This window comes from Hypanus sabinus, chromosome 4, assembly GCF_030144855.1.
Source record: "Hypanus sabinus isolate sHypSab1 chromosome 4, sHypSab1.hap1, whole genome shotgun sequence".
Lineage (NCBI taxonomy): Eukaryota > Metazoa > Chordata > Chondrichthyes > Myliobatiformes > Dasyatidae > Hypanus > Hypanus sabinus.
In genome coordinates, this window is record NC_082709.1 from 47,731,934 (window position 1) to 47,753,569 (window position 21,636).

Sequence of the window (21,636 nt, forward strand, 5' to 3'; positions counted from 1 at the left end):
TGTACTCAGGGAGTAGAAGTACAGCCAGGTGATCAGACTTCCTGAAGTGAGAGCGTGGAATAGCACGGTAGGCATTCTTGATGATAGTGTAGTAATAGTCCAGTACGTTCTTTTCTCTGGTATTGCAAGTGATCTGTTGATGGTAATTGCTTAGTGATTTTTTTTCCCAGACTGGCCTGGTTAAAATCTCCCAAAACAATGGTAAAGGCATTAGGGTGTGCTGTTTCTTGCATGTTGATCCCACTGCTCAGATCATCTAAAACCTACTTGACTTTGGCCTGAGGTGGAATGTAAACTGCTACCAAAATGACTCTGGAGAACTCCCATGGTCGGTAAAAAGGATGGTACTTAACTGCTAGATATTCCAGATCTACTAAGCAGTATTGGGATAGCACTGATTTGTGCACCAAGAAGAGTTGATCATGAGGCATACTTCTCCACCTCTGCTTTTGAGAGACTCTATAGATCTATCCTGACGGTGTATAGTAAACCCGTCAATCTGAATCACTGCATCCGGTACAGAAGGGGTTAACCAGGATTCCTTGAAATAAAGGACACACGTGGTCCTAATGTCCCTCTGAATCAACACTTTAGCTGTGAGATCATCGATTTTATTCACCAGAGACTACACATTTGCCACCACGATAGTCGGTATAGGGAGTTTAAAACCCTATTTCCTTAAACACACTTGTAACCCCACTCTGCACCTGCACTTCCTCCGAGGTATCCTACATGGGCGTTTCCAACCACAATCAGAGCTGTTTCCATCGCTTAAATGCATGAAGACATCTTTGTTGTCTGCAACGACCTTGGAAACAGTCGTGCTTTTCAGCTGTATCAGGCTGAAACAGAAATATTTAATCGTATCCATTGAGAGTACTGCTGCTACTTGAGTCGCACCCAGGCGCCCCACAATGCAATCCATGAGCCAGTCCTCACTGGAGGATCAGAGTAGGAGAGCGTTGGCAACTTTAAATTCTTCAGTGTTATTATTTTGGAGGACCGGTTCTGGGCCCAGCACATAGTACAATTATGAAGAAATCATGGTAGCACCTCTATTTCCTTAGGAGTTCATGAAGATTTGGCATGACATCTAAAACTTTGACAAACTTAGATGTGTGGTGGAGAGTATGTCCACTGGCTGCATCATAGCCTGGTATTGAAACATCACTGCCTTTGAACAGAAAATCATAGAAAAAGTAATGGATATGGCCCAGTCCATCTAGGGTGAAGCCCTCCTCAGCACTGAACACATGAACCTGAAATGGTGTCGCAGGAAAGCAGCATCCATCATCAGGGACCCCCACCACCCAGGACATGCTCTCTCTTCGCTTCTTCTATCAGGAAGGTGGCACAGGAGCCTCAGGACAGTTACTTCTCATCAATCACCAGGCTTTTGAACAAGAGGGGATAACTTCACTTAACTTCACATGCTCCATCACTTAAATGTTCCCACAACCTATGGACTCACTTTCAAGGACTCTTCATTTCTTGTTCTAGATTTATTGTTATTTCTTCTTTCTCTTTGTACCTGCACACTAACTAAAAGCCCAAGTTGGTGCAGTTTTTCATTGATTCTGCTATGGTTATTATTCTGAGAATTCACTGGGTATGCCCACAAGAAAATGAATCTTAGGATTGTATATGGTGACATATATATATATATATATATATACTTTGATAATAAACTCACTTTGAACTTTAGATTTCATGCCCCTTTTCTTCCACTGGTTTCAATTTTACAAACTAGCTTTTAATATGGCATTAATAAAAATAAACCAGATCCTCTGTGTTGTTGCAGAGCCTTGTCAAAAATTCAATTAAATTAGTTGAATTAGTTCTGTTTTAACAAAATTAAGTTGGACCTTGCCTTTTAATTCTGCATGGCTACTATCTCAATAAATCTCCCCACCATTTGTCCTGCAATTGCTGGAATCATTACATTGCCCCTTTCCTTGAATAAAAAAGCAGTCATTTCAGACATTAGAGATCAGTTTATTTTCATTAAATATTAAATGCACATCAAGCATTTGATTTATATCTGGTAGAATAGTGTACACAAATAACAATTTAGTTTTACATTTTAGCTACAAGTTTTAATGGGAAGTTAATATTACTGTATAAAATAAATTTGTCAGCACTTCATGTTGTGAAAATAGTGCTGTGACTAACATTAAAAGGAATTATAACAAAACTCAACAAAGATACATCTTTTTCCCAATAGAAGTAGGTTTATAGCAATGGTGGAGGCCTTCCAGTCAATGAAAAGTATGACAGAGATAGGCATCTTAACAAGAATTCCAGTTCTGTAATTCCTCAGTTATTGTATATAGCAAAGGAAGAAGGGCATTTTTTTTCATTTTTCAGGTAGAATTATTTTATAACCAATCATATACATTTTTTAACCGAGATTGTAACATTAGAAATACAGCAGCCAATTTGCATGAAACAAGATGCATCTTAATTTTTCACAGATTACTAGGTCCCATCAATATAGCAAAATGACAACCAGACACTTTGCTTTATCAACTTTAGTTTAGGGATAAATTTTGGCCACGATAGTAGGGTGAAATAATGAGAGAGTAGCTGTGAGCCTTACTTAACTACCATTTCATGTGAAAGGCAGCAGTCAGCACTCCCTCACTACAACATCTTGGTTAAAGTGGGTCTTAAACTCACAATCCCCTTGCTCAAGAGGCTTGAGATATACACATGAGCCTCATGTGATCCTTCGAGTGACAGTGTTACACTATTCATCAGAAAAGTATAACTGATAAAGTATAACCATCAGCAATGTTCATCCCAACACAGTGCTCAGTGATAAATGATGAAGAATGTGTTAAAATCACTTCAGCTGCAATAATATTACTTTGCAAATTTTAACATAGTGATAACACTTCCTTAATAACATTTGAGTCAATTATTAGGAGGGGGAGGTTAATCCAATTAACATTAGGAAAGCATTGATGTCAATCTGCTTTAGCTGAAGATCAATTTACGTTGACTAACAGTAAACTGAATGCAATATTATTTTAAACCATTTTGAACAAATGACAAATTGATGCCAATGTTTGACAAGTAGGTGGTTTGCCACTATGCTAAAACAAAATCACCATGTGTCAGTAAATATACTACTTTGAATGCTGTGATCAGAAAAAGTGTAATTTTTACATTGATGAAGTAATTTCCCTATTAAATGTAGCAAAGGAATGCCAGTCACAAGGTGAGTGTATATTATTTCTAGACTCTTAAAATAGTTACATTAAACTCTGTCAAAGGGGAAAGGTAACCAGGTGGAGAAAAATGCTCACAGCCTTCCTGAAGAAATGCCCCATAATTGGTTCCTGTTATCCTTGAACAAAAACCATTCAAAGTGAAGAAGTGGCATATATTAGGAAAGCTGAGAGCATGCATTTGGAACACTCTGAAACCCTTTTAAGCACCAGGAGTGCCTTACAAACTGATCAGCCAGCTGCCTTGTCAGTAACCTCATGACCCATCCAAGAGACTGTAGTTCCAATGATAGTCTCATTAGTCACCTCAAAATATAAACAGAATGTAGCAAGTTATCCTTGATTCTGAAGACTTGCCTCAGAAGTGAACTCTGAAAGCTCCCGTAAATCATTTACACACTAGATTAGAAGTCATTAAAGAAAAAAATGGCATGAAGATTTAAACATTATGTAAGTTTAAAACCAATATAAAGAGAACAAAATCTCCAAAAGTCTTGTAAATCTGCTTTTTTTAAGTTTTGAGGGTTTTGGTTTTATAAGACTATTGCAGATCTCATTGCTAAGATATCATGATTTATTCTGTTAACCAATAAAACATTATGTGCCACGCTCTAAAGCAAATTACATGACTACCAATTACTTTTATTGTGCCTTTTAAAAAAATGTCATGTAAATCATTTAGAGATTGAATCCTGAGAATGCATTAGGCAGTGACGTGGTATGGTGGGGACAACACCGTGACAATCTTTCATGTTTTAGAACCTCTGTACAGAGGCCATTTCCAAAAGGAGAACTGGATCTGGTAACATGGGTACTTTCTGAGTTCATTTTCACTGAATTCACTGGTAATCCGCAGCATTACCAGTACAATTATTAACACTCTGTGGAATGCTTTCACATCTGCAGAAAAGTTCACTATCACACATTAATCAAGGGATTATAGTTCTGTATGAATGACGCAGGTGGCAAGAATAAATTAGAATACTGTGTCTCAGATATTGTGGCTTTCTCATCAGGGCATGAGCTGTGGCACTTACCAATGCTTTAGTCACTCCTCACATTCTCACCATCTCTTCGATTTTAAGAAAATTACTTAACTGTATTTATATAAACAGTGGAGTTCCTTCATTGACCCATTAACATTTTTATTGTAAATGCATTACAATTACTGGTGTAAATTCAGCACAGTCAGGTAAGATGATTATTCAGTACTGCAAGTTGTTATGAAGGAAGCAGCTCAGGCGGTTAAAAACATGACTCAATGTTTAAAATGCTTCTTCTGAAGAGCTCTGTAATTTTCAGTAATGATTGCTTACAGCCCTATACTTACCGTCTCCATGCCAAGGAGGACCAGTAATGGAATGGTGGTTATCCCTCCTCTTATCCACTCTTCAAGTGTAACTGTACCATCATGATCATAGTCAATTTCCTCCATCATTTCCATTAGTATCTATGTGCAACATATGAAAAAACAGAATTTAACAAGACAATTTTCTTACATTTTGAATGAATGTTCTAGTGCAGATAGATGCTGGTCTGTCTTGGTGGCTTTGCTATTGCTTGCTTGGTGGGTTAGGGTGCTGATGCTTATTTGCTGAAGTAACTGGGGGGAGGGAGAGGGTCGATGCTTTGCTGTTGCTTGTGCGTAGGAGGGGGAGTAGGGGGCTTTGGGGGTTCTACCTTTTTAATGTCACTCATTCTTTGGGGCACTCCTCTGCTTTTGTGGATGTCTGCGAAGAATAAAAATTTCATATTGTATATTGTATACATTCTCTGATATCAAATGGAACTATATAAATAAAATAAACACACTTCCCTTTATCTTCCATTGCAGTATTTATAAATTTATGTAAAATGGAACACATCATTTTCCAGATATTTATCAAAGGAGCAAAAATAAAAGCCGATCATGAACAGAACAGTTGGGAAAGTGATTGATGGTATGCTCCTAGGTGGAAATGTGGGTGAAATGTGGAACATTTCCAGTGTGAAGTGAATTGCTGGACAAGAGGTTGGAGCCAGAATAGAGGATGTCCAGAAAGTGGTCCAAAATCATTGCACAACCAGTGACAAACAACAAATATGATAAGCTGTAGACATCTTAAAATAATAGGGGATTTATTGAATATATGAGGACCAGGAGGTACGCTTATGAAAATGGATTCAGAAAATAAATGATCAACAACATGAAATAGTAAACTAATTCCATGCCAAACATTTGTAGGTACGTTTTGCAAGCATTGTGGACAGATATGAGATTTCTACTTTTGTAAGAAACATGTTTTGCAAAGGATGCCAGAGAGTTACTGAGTACAAAATAACATGGCCATTAAATGTGTGGTTATATAATCATGTCATAATACGATCATAGTTGCCATCAAAGCATGACTTGGATTTTCATAAAATACTTACTGGCCTGAGTTCAGTAGCATCCCATTCCAAATATTCTGCAACATGGACCATTTGGTTGATGATTCGATCCAATTCCTGAAATTAAAATTTTAAAAAGGGTTAACTAGTTGATAATTTATGTGCCTGATTAACAAAGGTGGAACCCACCTAAAGATTATATGATGGGAGAAAATTTAAAGAGAAAACCTCTCCTGCTGGTGGCTAAGTGCACTGGGAAATAGTTGCTGGTTGTACTTAATCCCAAAAGTTCTTAGTGGAATCAATAGAATTAAATGCACAAAGGAAGCTACAATGATGTGGTTAAACAGCCTTTGTTTTATTAGCGTTATTCACATTTCTGAACATTGAAATTGCAGAAGTCCCTGCCTGTCATCACGTTCAGGCATCAGCAGCAAATAAGACCTATGCTGCTTTCTCCCTCACCACTAAGGTTAAGAACAAATGATTGGTTAATATGTTGTCAGGCAAATTGGGAAAATCCAACACTAAATTAGCTGAACCCAACCACATCAATTAGTGCAGTCAAACTAAACTCAAAACTGGCCTTGGATGCCTTCCTGGAGATTTCATTACTTGATACCCTGCTTCCAACAATCTCATTCCAACACTCCCACTGCTGATTGACAACATGTCCCCCTTCACAACACATGGACTTTCTACATCAATTGAAAAATGAATATACTCCGATCTCAGGCTGGATAGTTCTTCACTCTCAATATAATGACTGAAGAAATTCATAATTTTTGTAAAATATCAATGATATTTTTTATGAATGTCATTGTCCAAAAATATTGGTCTTTTTTCCTGAAAACTGATGAACAGTTGTGAAAATTGGCAATACGTCCTAGCTATTCAAATGAGTGAAAGACAGTGGTGGTTAAGGGGAAGCATTCTGAACGGCTGGCCAGCAGCTCCTGCTGATAAAAGTCTGTATTAATTTGGTTGGCATAGACTGGGAGATTGGGTAGTTAACATTCCTGTCATAAACCACATGGGATAGTAATCTCTTTTTGCACTTTAAAACAATTTCAAAAGTTAAAGTATTTAATTATCATCTACAACTTAATTACAGAAGTTAGATCATATTTAAATTCTTCTGTTACATCAGCTGCAAACTTTAAACAAAGTACTTAAAACTGAAAAAGGATGAACTCTTTTTTATTATTATGTTGTGGACAACAGGCTAGACTTAAAGATTACAGTTTTAGTAACTATTAAAAAACACTTACAGAGCTGTCCAGGAAACCATTTCCATCTGTATCATAAAGTCGAAACATAACTGCCGAAGAAAATAGTAACAATATTAAAGTAATTAGATGATCTGGTGCTAAATGTGTAATATTAACTTTTACAAGCAGCATTAATAAATACTTATTTACACCATTTATTGAAGTTTTCTGCAATTTAACAAGCAATGGGAATGAACAAATATAAAACTTCCTCTTCAAAGCAAATCATGAAATGCTCTTTGCTGTTGTCTTGTGATTTACTTCAGAGACTTTTGAGAGATGATGCCAATTATTACTCATACAACAAATAACACTAATGAGAAGCTTCTGTTGGGATGCTACTTTATGAAGACTAGCTAACACAATCTAATATGCTCCATGTTATTTGTTGAAGCAACCTTGTCTGAACCTGTTCCTGCTATTATGCTTATGTTGAAGATAGTTGTATTTTATGGTTGTTACTGCACAAAGAAAGGATAATCTAATTCATAATTGTAAGTAACAAGCAGTTGGAGAGACTATTTTCCTGTAAGAAACCATGTAATAGGTTCAGTGGATCCCTTCCATTTCCTACCCAATTTGCTTCATTACAATCAGATTATATCAGTTGCAGTTATCAACTGAACAAAACTGATCTGTATAATATTGCTTTGTTGTTCCCAAACACAACTATTTTGTTGAAAAGTTGTTGGAGTATAAAGTGAATTGGATCATATCCATGACTGAATCAAGGATGATGGTATAGACACTACAGAACAAAAGGGGCTGGCTCAAATACATTCAAAACAGCGATAATATTCCAGATCAATACACTCCATTACAATAGTGCGACATTTCCTTCTTTTTTCATGGTAAAAAAAAACAAGTAATGATGCAATGCAATTACACTCGATAAGACAAGTAAATTTTAAAACTAAAGCTACCTATTTCAGGAGTCAAGGGTTAAGTCATCAACTCACGCTGATGTGGTTGACAATGAAATGGTCTAGCATGTCATTCAGTTGACCATACTGCCACGTTGAAACAGAGAGAAAAAACCCCAAAATTAAATAGATCACCTGAGTATCAACCTTTGCACCCAGTATGGACGTGGCTTTCAGCCCAGTTAACATTGGAATGACCTCCTCACAAGCATCTCTGGGCTGCTGTTTAAATTTGGACAGCTGTCGCAATCAGTCAAGCAACAACCTGATACCGTTGTCTTCACAGGATTTCACCTGACAGAAAATGTGCCAGACTCCATCATCATAATCCTTGGGTGCATCCTGCCCCACTGGTAGGGCAGACCCACCAGAGGTGGGTAGGCAAAGGTGTACTTGTATGAGGAAGTGGACATGCAAGTCCTCAATACTGATTTCAGTTTCTATGAATTCTCATAGCACTGATGCAAACATGGGCAAAAAAATCTCTTCCCGTATACCACCTACGATTCTTCCTCAGTGGATGAATGACTGCTCTTGCATGCTCATTGACCCTTGGAAGAAGCAGCAAAATGTATTCTGGTTGGGGGAACTTCAACATCCAACACAAATGACTTGGTGGCAGCAGCAATGACTAAGCTGATTGGGTCCATCACAGGCAGTGAGTGAACCACTGTAAGGGTTGCAAACCTGCTTGATCTTGTCCTCATCAATCCCCCTGTGGCAGATGCATCATTCTACGTTAATACTGATAGCAGTGGCCGCAACACAATCCATGTGAAGATTGTATCCCACCTTAGTACTGAGGGCACTCTGCAATGTGTTAACAACGATGATGTTCAATGGAATTGCCTCAGAACTGTTCCTGCAACTCAAAACTGGGCATTCACACAAAGGCATAAGCAACAAAAGAAATGTAACCATCATAATTCATGGCCTGCACATTGCTCACCCTTCCATTACTGCCATGTCAGGTGATCAGCTCTGGTTGAATAAAAGGTGCAGAGTGGCATGCTGGGAAATGCACTAATTGTGCATAAAAATCATCAACCACTCCGGTGAAATGAAACACAAAGCAACACTGAAGAAACAGCAGGCAACAGAGAATCACATACATCAAAGCCTGCAGTCCAACTGCATCCAGCGCAAACAGTGGTTAAAAATTAAACGGCAAATCGGAAAACAGGGCCCACGGAAACTATTGATGGGATTCAGCCGTCAAGTGCTAATGATAAGGCGGGACAATTCTAGCTGCCACAGACCAAACCTGATAAATGTTTCTTCAGGACTCGACTGGCTTGCCAGAAAGTCCACCACAGCCTTCCACAGCTAACTTGATTCACATATTATCAAATACATGATACAGGGAAGGCTGTGGGACCAGACACCATGCTGGTTGGATCTGCATATCAAAGCTACCAAATTCCAAGCCAACCCATTCCAGCATGGTTACCACAGAGGCAGCCACCCAACCGTTTGGAAAATCGTCTAAGTTTGCCTTGCTCACAAAAACAGAGGACAAATCCAATCTTCTACACTCAGCCTGAAGAACTGTGAGGAAGGCATTGTAGACACACTGCCTTTCTTAGATCAATGCTAGGGTCTAAAGCCTAGAACTCACTCTCCAATACCATTAGGGCATCAGCTTAACTAGCGAGCCCACAGCACTTCAAGAAGGGAGCCATAATCACCTTCTCAAGAGCATGAAATGTTGGCCTTGTTAATAAATAGATAAAGAATTATAAACAGCATATCAGTAAACCGGAGTATAAACATCTGATATTATGGGTTAACTCCGTCATTTATTTACATACCCCATGAAAACAGAGTTCAAATTCATTTAATTCTTTTAGAGAAATGCAAAACATAATGTGGGAGGTAGTAGCCCTGCATTTTGTTTACTTACAGACATTTAGAAATACAAGAAAGTTGCTGTTATATCAATAGCTTTTCAACTTCTATTTTCCAATCATCAGCAGTCATAATTCAGTTTCGTTTTACACCTATCATATGATAATTTGCACATTTTCAAAGTTGCTAATTGCCCTCAGTCCCGAATAAAGTTATTTTTGTGGATGAAAATCCAATTAACTTTTTTCTCTGCTGTGTTCTAATCATGAACTAATTTGTCTCCTTAAATTAGTGCAACTTGGACACATTGTCATTAACTTCATTTTTAAAAGTTTGTTAGCTGTGACCAACTGCTCAGAAGTAACAGCCTTAATCAACATGTCAGAAGGAATTCTGCACTCCCTTTATCATTTCAAGTTCACTTTGTTTTTTTTTCTGCTTTTGTAAAAGGCATAAAGATTCCTGAACTTACACATTCAATTTTTGGGTGAAATAAAGTAACTTAGTTCAAGACATTCAGCAAGGGCTCCAGATGACACCATCATGGTGAGCTGAATCTCAAATAGCAATGAGATGGTGTACAGACAGGAGATGTAAGCCCACTGGCATGGTTTCAAGACAACAACCTTTCCCTCAATGTCAGCAAAGTGAAAGAGGTGGTCAACGTCATAGAATCTGTACGTAATGTGCCTGCCGCAATGACCATCTCTGGCAGCTCACATCAAAAATACACCACCCTTTCTTCAGAAAGCAAGGTGGAGCACGTGTTCCTGTATGCATCGAAGGTGCTGAGGTGGAGGTTGTTGGGAGCTTTCAAGTTTCTAAGTGTACATATGAGCAACAGATTGTTATGCTCCATCCACATTGATAACATGGCTTAGAAAGCAGATCAACACATCAGAAAACTCAGGATGCTCGGAATATCACAGTTGACAGAAATATTTATAGATTCACCATAGAAAGCATCCTATCTGGATTTATCACATCTTGGTATGACAACTTTCCTGGTATCTTCCTCAAAAAACACTACTGGTTACACATGATCTACCACACACAAAGCCATGTTGTTAATCAGTCGCTATCTATCCAAATACTTATATATCTGGTCCCTTACAATACCTTCCAGTAACTTACCCATTACTGTTGTGAATTTCCAGTTTATTTTTAGAGCCCTTCTTGAACAATGGAACGACAGCGTCTATCCTCCAATCCTACTGCACCTCACCAGTTGATAAGGATGTTATAAATATCTTTGCAAGGACCCCTGTACTTTCTGCATTAGCCTCCCAAAGGTCTAAGGGAACACCTTGTCAGGCCACCCTAATTTGGCTCAAGACAGCAAACACCTCCTCCTCTGTAATCTTGCTGTTGTCTTGCCTCACTTCTATAGACTCTGTGTCCATCTTCAAAGTAAATGCAGTTACAAAAATCAATTTAAGATCTCAACTCCCTCTTTTGGCTCCATGGATAGATGACCACAAGAAGACCAACTGTGTCATTTGTTATCCTTTTGCTTGTAAACTATCTGTAGAGCCCTTTGGGATTCTACATTACATTGTCTGCTAGACCAACCTTATGCCTTCTTTCAGGCCTCCTGATTAACTGTTTTGTTGCATTTCTTATACTCAAGTACCTATTGTTTTCTTTCTGCCTATACCTGCTAAGTACCTCATCCTTCTTTTTAACCAGGGCCTTAATATCTCTTGAAAACCAGGAACCTGTTATTTATGCCATTTATTCCAAACTCTGTACTCTGAAAATTTTACTTATAAAGGCCTCCCGTTTACCAAGCACATCTTTGCCTGAAAACAACTTCTCCCAATCCACATTTGCCAGATCATTTCTGATACCACCAAAATTGGCCTTTCTCCAATTTAGAATCTCAATTCGAGAACCAAACCTATCCTTCTCTATGATTATATTGAAACTAATAGTAATATAGTCAATAGATGCCGTGTTCCCCTACACAAATTTCTGTCACCTGCTCTGTATCATTCCTTAATAAGAGATCTAGTATCATGCTCTCTCTAGTTGGGATCCCTAAGGACTGATTAAGGAAACTTTCCTGAATGTGTTTGACAAACTCTATTCCATCCAGCCCTTTTACAGGTTGAGAGATCCAATAAGGAAGTTGAAATCAATTACCATCACAATTTATATTTCTTGCAACAATCTGCAATCTCTCTTCAAATTTGCTCCTCTAGATCTCACTGACAAGTGCGTAGTCTATAATATAATCCCATTCACATGATCATCTCTTTCTTATTCCTCAATTCCCCCATGTACCCTCAGTAGATGAGCTCTCCAGCCTATCTTGTTTAAGTACTGATGTGACATTTTCCCTGGCTAGTAATGCCACCCCTCCCTCTTTAATCCCTCCTACACTTATGGCTACAATGTCATAAACCCACATGCTGATCCAGGCCCTAAGCTTATCGGCCATCCCTGCAAACTCCTTGCATTGAAATAAACACAACTCGGAACATTAGTCCCATCATGCTCAACCTTTCAATTTCTGACTTTGTGTGTAGGCTCAACAGATCTTTCCCCACAACCCCTCCACCATCTGATCTGGCACTCTGGTTCCCATCCCTCTGAATCTCTGGTTTACCCCCGTCCTACCCCGTGCAGCACTAGCAAACCTTCCCACATAGATATTAGTTCAAGTGCCACTGGACAGTTACAGATACCACCTTCGCCGGAAGAAACCACAATGATCTAAAAATGTAAAGCCCTCCCTCCTACACCATCTCCTTAGTCATGTGTTAAACTGTATAATCTTCCTACTTCTGGCCTCACTAGCATGTGGTATTGGTAGCAATCCTGAGATCATAACCCTAGGCGTCCTGACTTTTAAGTTAGCATCTAACTCCCTGAACTCACTTTGCAGGACCTCATCACACTTCTGTCCATGTCACTGGTACCAACATGAAACCATGGCCTCTGGCTGCCTACCCTCCCATTTAAGAATGCCATGGACTTGACCTGAGATGTCCCTGATCCTGGGACCCAGGATGCAACATGCCATCCAGGAATCTCATCCTCTTCCCCAGAATCTTTAGTCTGTTCCCCTATCACCTCTTCTCCTCCTTCCCCTTCTTAGCCACAGAGCCAGTCAGGTACCAATTACCTGACTGCTGTGGCTTTCCTCTGCTAAGGCATTTCCACCCAACAGTATCCAAAGTGGTATACTTGTATGGATGATATGCAAATCAATATTTTTCACTATATCTCAGTACATTCGACAATAATAAGCTAATAACCAATTACCAAAAATCAAAAAAGTTGTTGACAAGGTTAATTTTCAACAATCCAGTTTACTTTCTAAAACAATGTAAAAGTTATTAAGAATACACTGCAGAGCTACACAGATGATGGATAACACTGGTATGCAGTTTCAGGCTGAACTGAACTGAAATTTTGAATGTGCATCAGAGGCAAAGCTTTAGTTAAGTGGTTTGTTCTATTTCCTTACTAAAATAGGTTTATCGAGAAGCGATGCAGAGAAAGCTATTTCTGGAATACTGCCTTTGGAATTTCTCCATTGCATGATCATTAGTGGGAACATAATGGGGGCAAAACCTCCCACATTCCAAAGATGTACAAGCTGGTAGGCTAATCGGACACATAAGTCTATTTAGGTGGCGTGGGCTCGTTGGGCTGGAAGAGCCCGTACCTTGTGGTCTCTCTAAATAAAATAAAGCTGCATCCTCCTCTTTAATCAAGTCCCATATTAATGGCGTATCAGTATGTTATTAATGGTTACTCATGATACACTGATACATCATGAGACATTGGTCAGCAATACCATCATTGGATCACACAACTGTTAAACAAAAAGGCTAATTGCAAATAGATGCATCCGTTTTGACTAACAATGCTTGTGCTTCTATGCTCCCCATATCTCACTAATGCAAAGAATGCACTATCTGAAAAATGAGAAATAGCCATGCAAAAGCTCTAAACTAAGCATCAGAACTCTATGTTGTGAATTCTTGCTGTTACTCATCTCTTTTGTAACTAATTTGATTGACTGCATAGAAAAGCTTGTGACATAATTATTCTAAATTCCCAATCTACACTTCTCCTAATTTAATTGCTTAGACTGGAATTGTATAATTAATAGTTTTTGCTAACAAATACAGGGAAGTCAGTACACTGTAGATTAAAACTTTCGTGAAACAGAAGTTATGATTCAAATCATGGTTGACAACAGGAGACAAGCAATTCTAATTACCATGTGCAACGAAACACGACATTTAACATTCAGTGATGAACTCTTCCTGTTTAATAACCGCAGCTCAGCGATCACAGCAGTGGAAACCAATCTCAGTCTGAAAATCTCATGTCACAGTTCAGTAATGGAGAAACAACATAATTAAATGGATTGGCAACAACATCTCATCCACATCACCATCAGCACAGGTGCACCACAAGGCTGTGCGCTTAGCCCCCTGCTCGACTCGCTTTATGTTTATGACTGTGAGGTGAAGAACAGCTCCAATGTCATATTTAAGTTTTCTGAAGACACCACTGTTGTTGGCTGTATCAACAAGGAGATGAGCAGGCTCTAATTTCTAAGGAAGCTGAGATCTCTCAATGTGTGGCCGAAATGTCGACTGTACTATTTTTTTCCAAAGATGCTGTTTGGCCTGCTGAGTTCCTCCAGTATATTGCATGTGCCGCTTTTCCTTCTGTCTATTCTGTCTTGGCTGGGGTAGAGTTAAACTCTAGCCTTGGTGTACTTCTGTAAGCCAAAACACTGAGGTACCTGCTTCAACCACTTCCTTCACTTTTCTCAAATATTATAGCCATTAATCCTTCAACATTAACTTTACAATATACTCTGCCTTTCTATTAGATTGTACTCTGCATCAGTGAGCCAAACACCAACTTTACAAAGATCTGCAGCAAACTGTGGGAAATTGGAAGTTAGGGCCCCTTAAGGAGGTGCTGGCATTGGAGAAGGTCCAGATACGGTCCATGAGAATGATCCCAGCAATGAAACTGTTAACGTATGAGGAGCATTTGATGGCTCTTGGCCTGTATTCCCTGGAGTTTAGAAAAAGAGGGGGAGCTCATTGAAATCCATTGAAAATTTAAAGGCCTAGATACAGTGGATGGGGAGAGGATGTTTCCTATCGAAGGTGATCTAGAACAAGAGGCTGCAACTCAGAATAATACAAGACCAAACCTTTAAAACAGAGGTAAGGAAGAATTTCTTGAGCCAGAGGGTGTCAAATCTGTGGATTTCATTGCCATATACAGCTGTAGAGACCAAGTCATTAGATATATTTAAAGTGGAGGTTGCTAGGTTCTTGAGTATTCATGGTGTCAAAGGTTACTGGGAGAAGTCAGGAGAGGATTAATAAATCAGCCATGATGGAATGGCAGATTAGACTCAATGGGACAAGTGGTCTAATTATGCACCTATGTCTCATGGACACAGCCTTACCTGGCCAGGTTTGCTGCAGTTCCTCCCCACATCAACACATATCGTGTTCTCATGTGAAGTCTTTCTTGGTCTGTACAATGAATGAATCATCAACTCTCCTCAAATAACTATTCTCTCCCAGTTGTGTACAAACGTCTGCAGTCGAGCATTTATCAGCTCAGATTTTGGTGCCTTCATTTCTTTCACTTAGAATCCAATCGCCTCAAAGCACTATACTTGTCCCAAATGTGGTAACACAGTGAACAAGCTCCAGCTGCTGCTTTAGCCATTCTCCAACAAAATCTGCCAGCAATCCTCGCAGCGCCCCATCAGAAGGTCTGTTGATAGTTCAGTACACACTTGGCCCAATCCTGTGAACCTGTGACTTGTTTTCACATTAGGAAGGCATGGGGCCTCTGCCATGTTAGACAATGTAAGTATCACAGGTACGGACTCACTGGGGCTTGGAGAGATTCTTTATTGCAATCAGTTTTAAGGGTTTGTGATAAATCTGCAGAAAATACAGGTCTCCCATTGTATTAGTGAAACCCTCAAGCTCACAGCCTAAACAAGACTCTCAAAATACGAGAGGAAAACAGCAGGTCACGCAGCATCGATGCAAATGAATAAACAGTCAACTTTTTGTGCTGAGACCCTTCTTCAGCACTAGTAAGGGGGAAGACACCAGAATCAAAAAGTGGGGGGAGGGGGAAGGAGGACAGCTAGATGGTGATAGGTGAAGCCAGGAGGGTGTAAAGGTAAAGGGCTGGAGAAGAAGGGGAAGAGTAGAGAAGAAAAGAGGAAGAGGGGCAGGGGAGGGAATTTTTTCTTAAATCAGAAGAACAAATCGATATTCATGCCATCAGGCTGGAGATGACCCAGACAGAATATAAAGGTGTTGCTCCTCCACTCTGAGGGTGACCTCATCATGGCACAAGAGGAGACCATGGACTGACATGACAGAACAGGAATGGGGATCGAAATTTAAATGTTTGGCTATCGGGAAGTTCCACTTTTGGCAGGGGAAGTGGAAGTGCTTGACGAAGCAGTCCCCCAATTTACAGAGCACAACCTAAAGCCTTTTTTTTAAACCTCTGAGTGCAGTAAGTCTGGCTAATTGTTGGTGCTCTGAATGCACTTCTTATTGGTGCAGGATGGCCTTTGAGGTTTCTCTGCTTTCACACAAGTCACTTAGTACTGGGCCTGCTCTAATGAAGAAATACTGCAGAAGTATCCAACGGGTCAGGCAGCACCTGTGCAGAATGAAGCAAAATTAGTATGTCTGGTCAAAGATACTTTTAACAGAGCAAGGAATAGTTAGAAATCATGTTTTAGGCTGCAGAGAAGGGCAGGCAAGAAGATTACACAGGGTAAGTTTTTATTAATTGGAGACCAAGTGGAGTGTGAATTGCACAAGTGACGATGGTGCTGACTGAGAGAGGGCAGTGAAGGCTTGTGAATGGCAGCTGACCTGTGTGGAGTAGAAAATGAACAGAGACTAAGGAGAAGGGGAAATCACTATGCTGAAACTGTTATAATGAACAGAGCAGATTGATGGAAAACTGATACAAAGAGAATGCTGGAAAATTGCAGCAAGTTTTGGTATCAGCTTTGGAAAGAGAAAAATAAAATTAATATTACAGGTTGATGTCCTTTTAGCAGAATAGCCACTTCAAATGCAAAATTTGAAAGCTGGTTATCTGAAACATAGAAACCCTACGGCACAATACAGACCCTTCACCCGCAATGCTGTGCCGAACACATACAGACTTTAGAAATTACCTAGAGTGACCCAATCAAAACGTACAAAAAAGCTGCCAGACCTGCTGAGTTCATCCAGCTTTTTTGTACGTCTTGATTTGACTACAGCATCTGCAGTGCACTTTGTATTTGCCTAGAGTGACCCATAGCCCTCTAATTTTCTGTGCCATGTACCTATCCAGGAGTCTCTTAAAAGACCCTATTGTATCCACCTCCACCACCATCGCCAGCAGCCCATTCCCCACACTCACCACTCTCTGCATAAAAAATGTACCCCTGACGTCTCCTCTGTACCTATTTCCAAGCACCTTAAAACTGTGCTCTCTTGTGTTAGCCATGAAATTTTTGAATCCTGAGGGTATAACATGCCTATCTGATGTAATATGTCTTATTTATATTTCATCCATTGTTATCTGGAGAGAAAAAAGTGTGATATTTAGCTTCTACCTGATGATGAAAAGTCCAAACACTATGTTGCCATCCTTTCAGTTTTAAGTCTGTATCTTTAAATCCAGCTGGTTGACGCAACACCTTATTGGTTGCCCTGTTTCTCATGTCCTATAGTGTCATTAATTCACAACTGAACAGCTTTAGCATGCAACATGCAGAAGAGATTCTAATAGCAGCTGCCTCCCAGTCTAAATCTGGCTCAGTAGTTTGGTGGCACTACTGCTCCATCTAGTGGCAAATGTGATAATGGCAGACAGAGGAGAACAATTTGAAGCAGGCACCTCAGAATGAACACAGTTGATTTCTATCCAGCCATTTGTGTCAAACTTCTCTGATTTTATCCACTGTCATTTAATGTCAATAGTAATAACTGACATGAATTGGTAGGAATAATGGTTAGATTAGAACTATTAGGCAACACGAGTGAATCTGCAGATGCTGGAAATAAATAAAAAAACACGAAATGCTGGCAGAACTCAGCAGGCCAGACAGCATCTATGGGAGGAGGTAGTGATGACGTTTCGGGCCGAAACCCTTCATCAGGAGTGAAGTAACATGGGATGGTCGAGGAGGGATAAGAAGTGGGGGGAGGGATAAAGTAGAGAGGTGGGAAGTGATAGGCTGGATGGAAATGGGCTAGGGGGAAAGTGGAGAATTATGGGAAATAAAAGAGAAAGAAAGGTAGGACTGGGGGAAGATTATAGTGAGGGGGGAAAAAAGAGGGAGAAAGAGAACCAGACTAAAATAATAGATAGGGATGGGGGTAAGGGTGGGGGGCAGGGGTATCAACGGAGGTCTGTGAGTTGAATGTTCATGCCGGTAGGTAGGAGGCTACCTAGGCGGGAGATAAGGTATTGCTCCATCGACCTGCGTGTGGCCTCATCTTGACGGTAGAGGAGGCCACGGACAGACATGTCGGAGTGGGAGTGGTCTGTGGAATTGAAGTGTGTGGCCAAAGGGAGATCCCACCACTGCTGGAGGACTGAGTACCGGTGTTCGGCAAAACGGTCTCCCAGTCTGTGGCGGGTCTCCCCAATGTATAATTGCCTTTTTTCCAACTGTTTTCTTGCCATTCTTCAACACAGATACTTACTATCCCAGTGACCCCCCCCCCCCCAGTCACTACAGCTTCTCTCCTCAACCCTGTATATCCTCCTGAAGTAGTTATTCCGTGTCATAGTGCAAGGTGAAATCCGTCATGTGGATGGATTTAATGTCATCAGACAGCTCACATTTGTTTCTAACAAGCAGCTGCACTCCTGGCTGGAAATCATTCAATGTTTGAATCATTGGTAAAACACTCTAGTATCACACATAATCAACGTAATGATTTGCCAAGAAGTCCTGAATACCCTCTACAGCATGTACCTCACCTAACTGTGCAGAACATGTCTGAAACAGTGTGAAAGTCACCAAACAGGAAATGGGTCCTTTTTTGGGTCCCAGGGTCAGTATGTCATAATTTACAGCACCACAACTACACCAGAAATAATATAACCAAACCCCATCTGTGATGCTTATTCCCAGCTTACTGCACTACATGACAACCCTGCTCTCTCCCCCCTCTCCCCCAACACATTACTATGAGAAGAAACCACCTCATTCAATTGATTCAGAACTAATGCTATGAAGTGTATCCATATTTAAATCTGCTTTCCTTTAGGGGGTTACTGCTTTATAAACCAGTAAAAGTCCTTGGAACAAATTGTTCCTTTCAAAATAAACATAATTCACATTGGCAATCAAAGTCAATTAATATGCAATTATATTTCCAAAATTCTGTGCCTCTCTGTCTCATAGCATTTGTTTTCAGCCTTATTCCCATATTTTGTTTAGATATTTTAAATATTATGACTACAGATTCATTAATTTAATTCTCTAGTCACAAATTTCAAACATTTACTCCACCTACCACCTTCAGCCTTCACCTGAGGAGACTATGCATTATCCGACTGAATTCACCATGACTAGAATTCTTCACCACTGTAGCATTGCCTGTCTCAGGCCTTCCTCAATCCTTTGCTGTGACAGGCCTCATTCTTGTCTTTGTTAGTTTTAGCCTCTTCCAATTTGTTGTCTATTTAATATTTAAGTAATATATATTTGTTGATATATATATTGTATATATATTTGTTGATTAAGCATTCCTATTTGTTTAAATAATTCATTATGAGTTATATGTATAAATATTTGAATTGCATACGTCATCACACTAACACGCGCGTACCTCGCTTAAAAGTAAGCCCAAAATTAGACCCACGCTTTCGGACTCTCGTGCCTTTCTTTGAATTAGTTTGATGCTCTGAAATTACAAAACATAACATTGGCAACGAGGTATTTTTAAAACGAACCCAAGACAGCTATCGATCTGTTGAAGTGCAGAGAGACATTCAAACTAAAACAAAACGCAGCAAGGAACAGCAAAATAAGCAGCCCAGCACATGCAGACCGGCGAGCTTAAAAAACCCCAACAGCATAAAGAGTGAATACCGGTTGATAATAAAAGCAGAAAAGGCTGACTACGTTGGGAAAACTGACATTTGATTACACAAAAGATAACTGGAATAGGTATAATGAGCTAATACAAAAACATTTTTAAGCAAATGCAGTAGCTAATGAGAAATGTGTAAAATTTTGCTGAGGGCATTGGGCATTGCTTTGAAGTTTAACTGCTCTAACTGCTTCTGATGCTTCGAAACAGGCATCAGAATTGAGTGTTGCTGATATTGTGAAAGTAATGCAGGAACACTAAGATCTACAACTATTGTTGATTGCAGAATGCTTTAGGTTTTATAAGCATAATCAAAAGGAAGGGGAGTCCATTTCAGCTTAGGTGGCTGAATTGAAGAGATTGTCTGAGCATTGTCAGCTCAATGATAGGCTTAACGATTCACTAAGATATCATTTAGTTTGCGAGTCTTACAAGAAAACATTCAAAAATGGCTCCTCATGAAGCACAGCTTGCATTTAAAAGAGCAGCTGAAGTTGTTGTATCAACAGAAACAGCAGACACAGAGTCCGTTGAGTTGCAGTCAGGAATGAAAGTGACTGTTGTGACAGAGCAGGTCTGCCACAAAGGAGTCTAAGATGTCCCTGATGATCCAGCTGGTGGCAGTGGTGGGATGGCAAGCCACAGGAAAATAAAAGTGTTCAAAACAGAAAGGGAATGGTTTGCACTCACGCACAATGGCTCCTTTTGCAGCCAAGCATGATGGATCTGACAACATGCGATGGGACAGCATGGAGTCAGAAGATGGGTGGTATGCAGCCCCTGGTGCTGACCCAGCGACACCGCGCCAGATGTCAGATGTCACAACTCTCCTGGAAAGGTTCCTGACGGTCCAGCAGGAACAACTGACCCAGCAGTTACTGCAGCTGAAAGCCAGTCTAACGATGCTACCTCAGCTGGGGGGCATGGGGAGAACCAGAGCAGTCCCTGCTGGGGGTCCATCCAGCTTTCACTTAAGTTCCAGCCCAAGGCTACCCCAACCAGATCCCTGGCACCCTCTTCAGGCAGGTGAAGGAGCTGCAATGCAGGAGGCCATTTTGAGACACAGACACCTCACTTACAGAACAGAGCAAGATGGAGAGGACATTGGAAACTATTTGCTGCACTTTGAGTGCTCAGTTAGGACTTGGGCTTACCAGCTCATCCTACTGCTGATGGAGAAAGTGCTCAAGGTCAACTCTATGGTGGATGAGGAGCCATCCAACCAGTGTCCTCAGCTGAAGGAGGCTCTCCTTGCCAAGTTTAACATCTCTCCAGAGACCTACTGGTTGAAGTTCTGAGCCTGGTCTACATCACCAGGGCAATCATCAAATCAGACCTAGTTTGCAAGTTAGTTTTTTTTTTAGTTTAAATTTTTTTTTTCAATTTGGGGGTTTTTCTTTCTACTATATAAATACAGGATGAATTTGGGAGGTTTGGTACATCTGTGTTTTCAATAGTTTATACTTGTGTATACTGCTCTATTAACTTTGTATTCCAACCTCTCTGTATTTCTATTGTTACTATGTTTTGTTTGAAAATCAATAAAAAATTTAAAAAGAAAGAAAGAGACCTACAACCCATCTGAAGGGATTATATTGCCGCTGAGTGAAGCCAGAACTCTGGACCAAGGATGACATCAGAGAGGTCATCGTGCTAGAGCTGCTGCTGTAAGGAGATATCCGTACATGGCTACAGGAACATGAACCTGCAGAAGGCTTAGTTGCAGCCCAGCTGGTTCTCAGCAGCACCTGAATGCCTGGACAAGGGTTGACTGGCCAGTTTTGATGCAGCCATGGAAACAGAGGACAGCCACTATGAGTATAGGTGTTCTGGGACATACAGAAGCTTTACACCA

The 21,636-nt window shown here is 40.1% G+C and overlaps 1 protein-coding gene across 4 annotated transcripts in view; it reads right to left on the bottom strand.

The window, feature by feature from the left end:
* LOC132392730 (diacylglycerol kinase beta) overlaps nt 1-21,636 on the bottom strand; it is a 521,872-nt gene that overhangs the window by 266,579 nt on the left and 233,657 nt on the right. For all 4 annotated transcript variants that reach the window (XM_059967021.1, XM_059967020.1, XM_059967019.1 and 1 more), the window contains 3 exons: nt 6,875-6,924; nt 5,646-5,720; nt 4,564-4,683 (listed from right to left, as the gene is read on the bottom strand). In XM_059967021.1, coding sequence (XP_059823004.1) covers nt 4,564-4,683; nt 5,646-5,720; nt 6,875-6,924 — 245 coding nt within the window. The remainder of the gene's footprint in view (nt 1-4,563; nt 4,684-5,645; nt 5,721-6,874; nt 6,925-21,636) is intronic.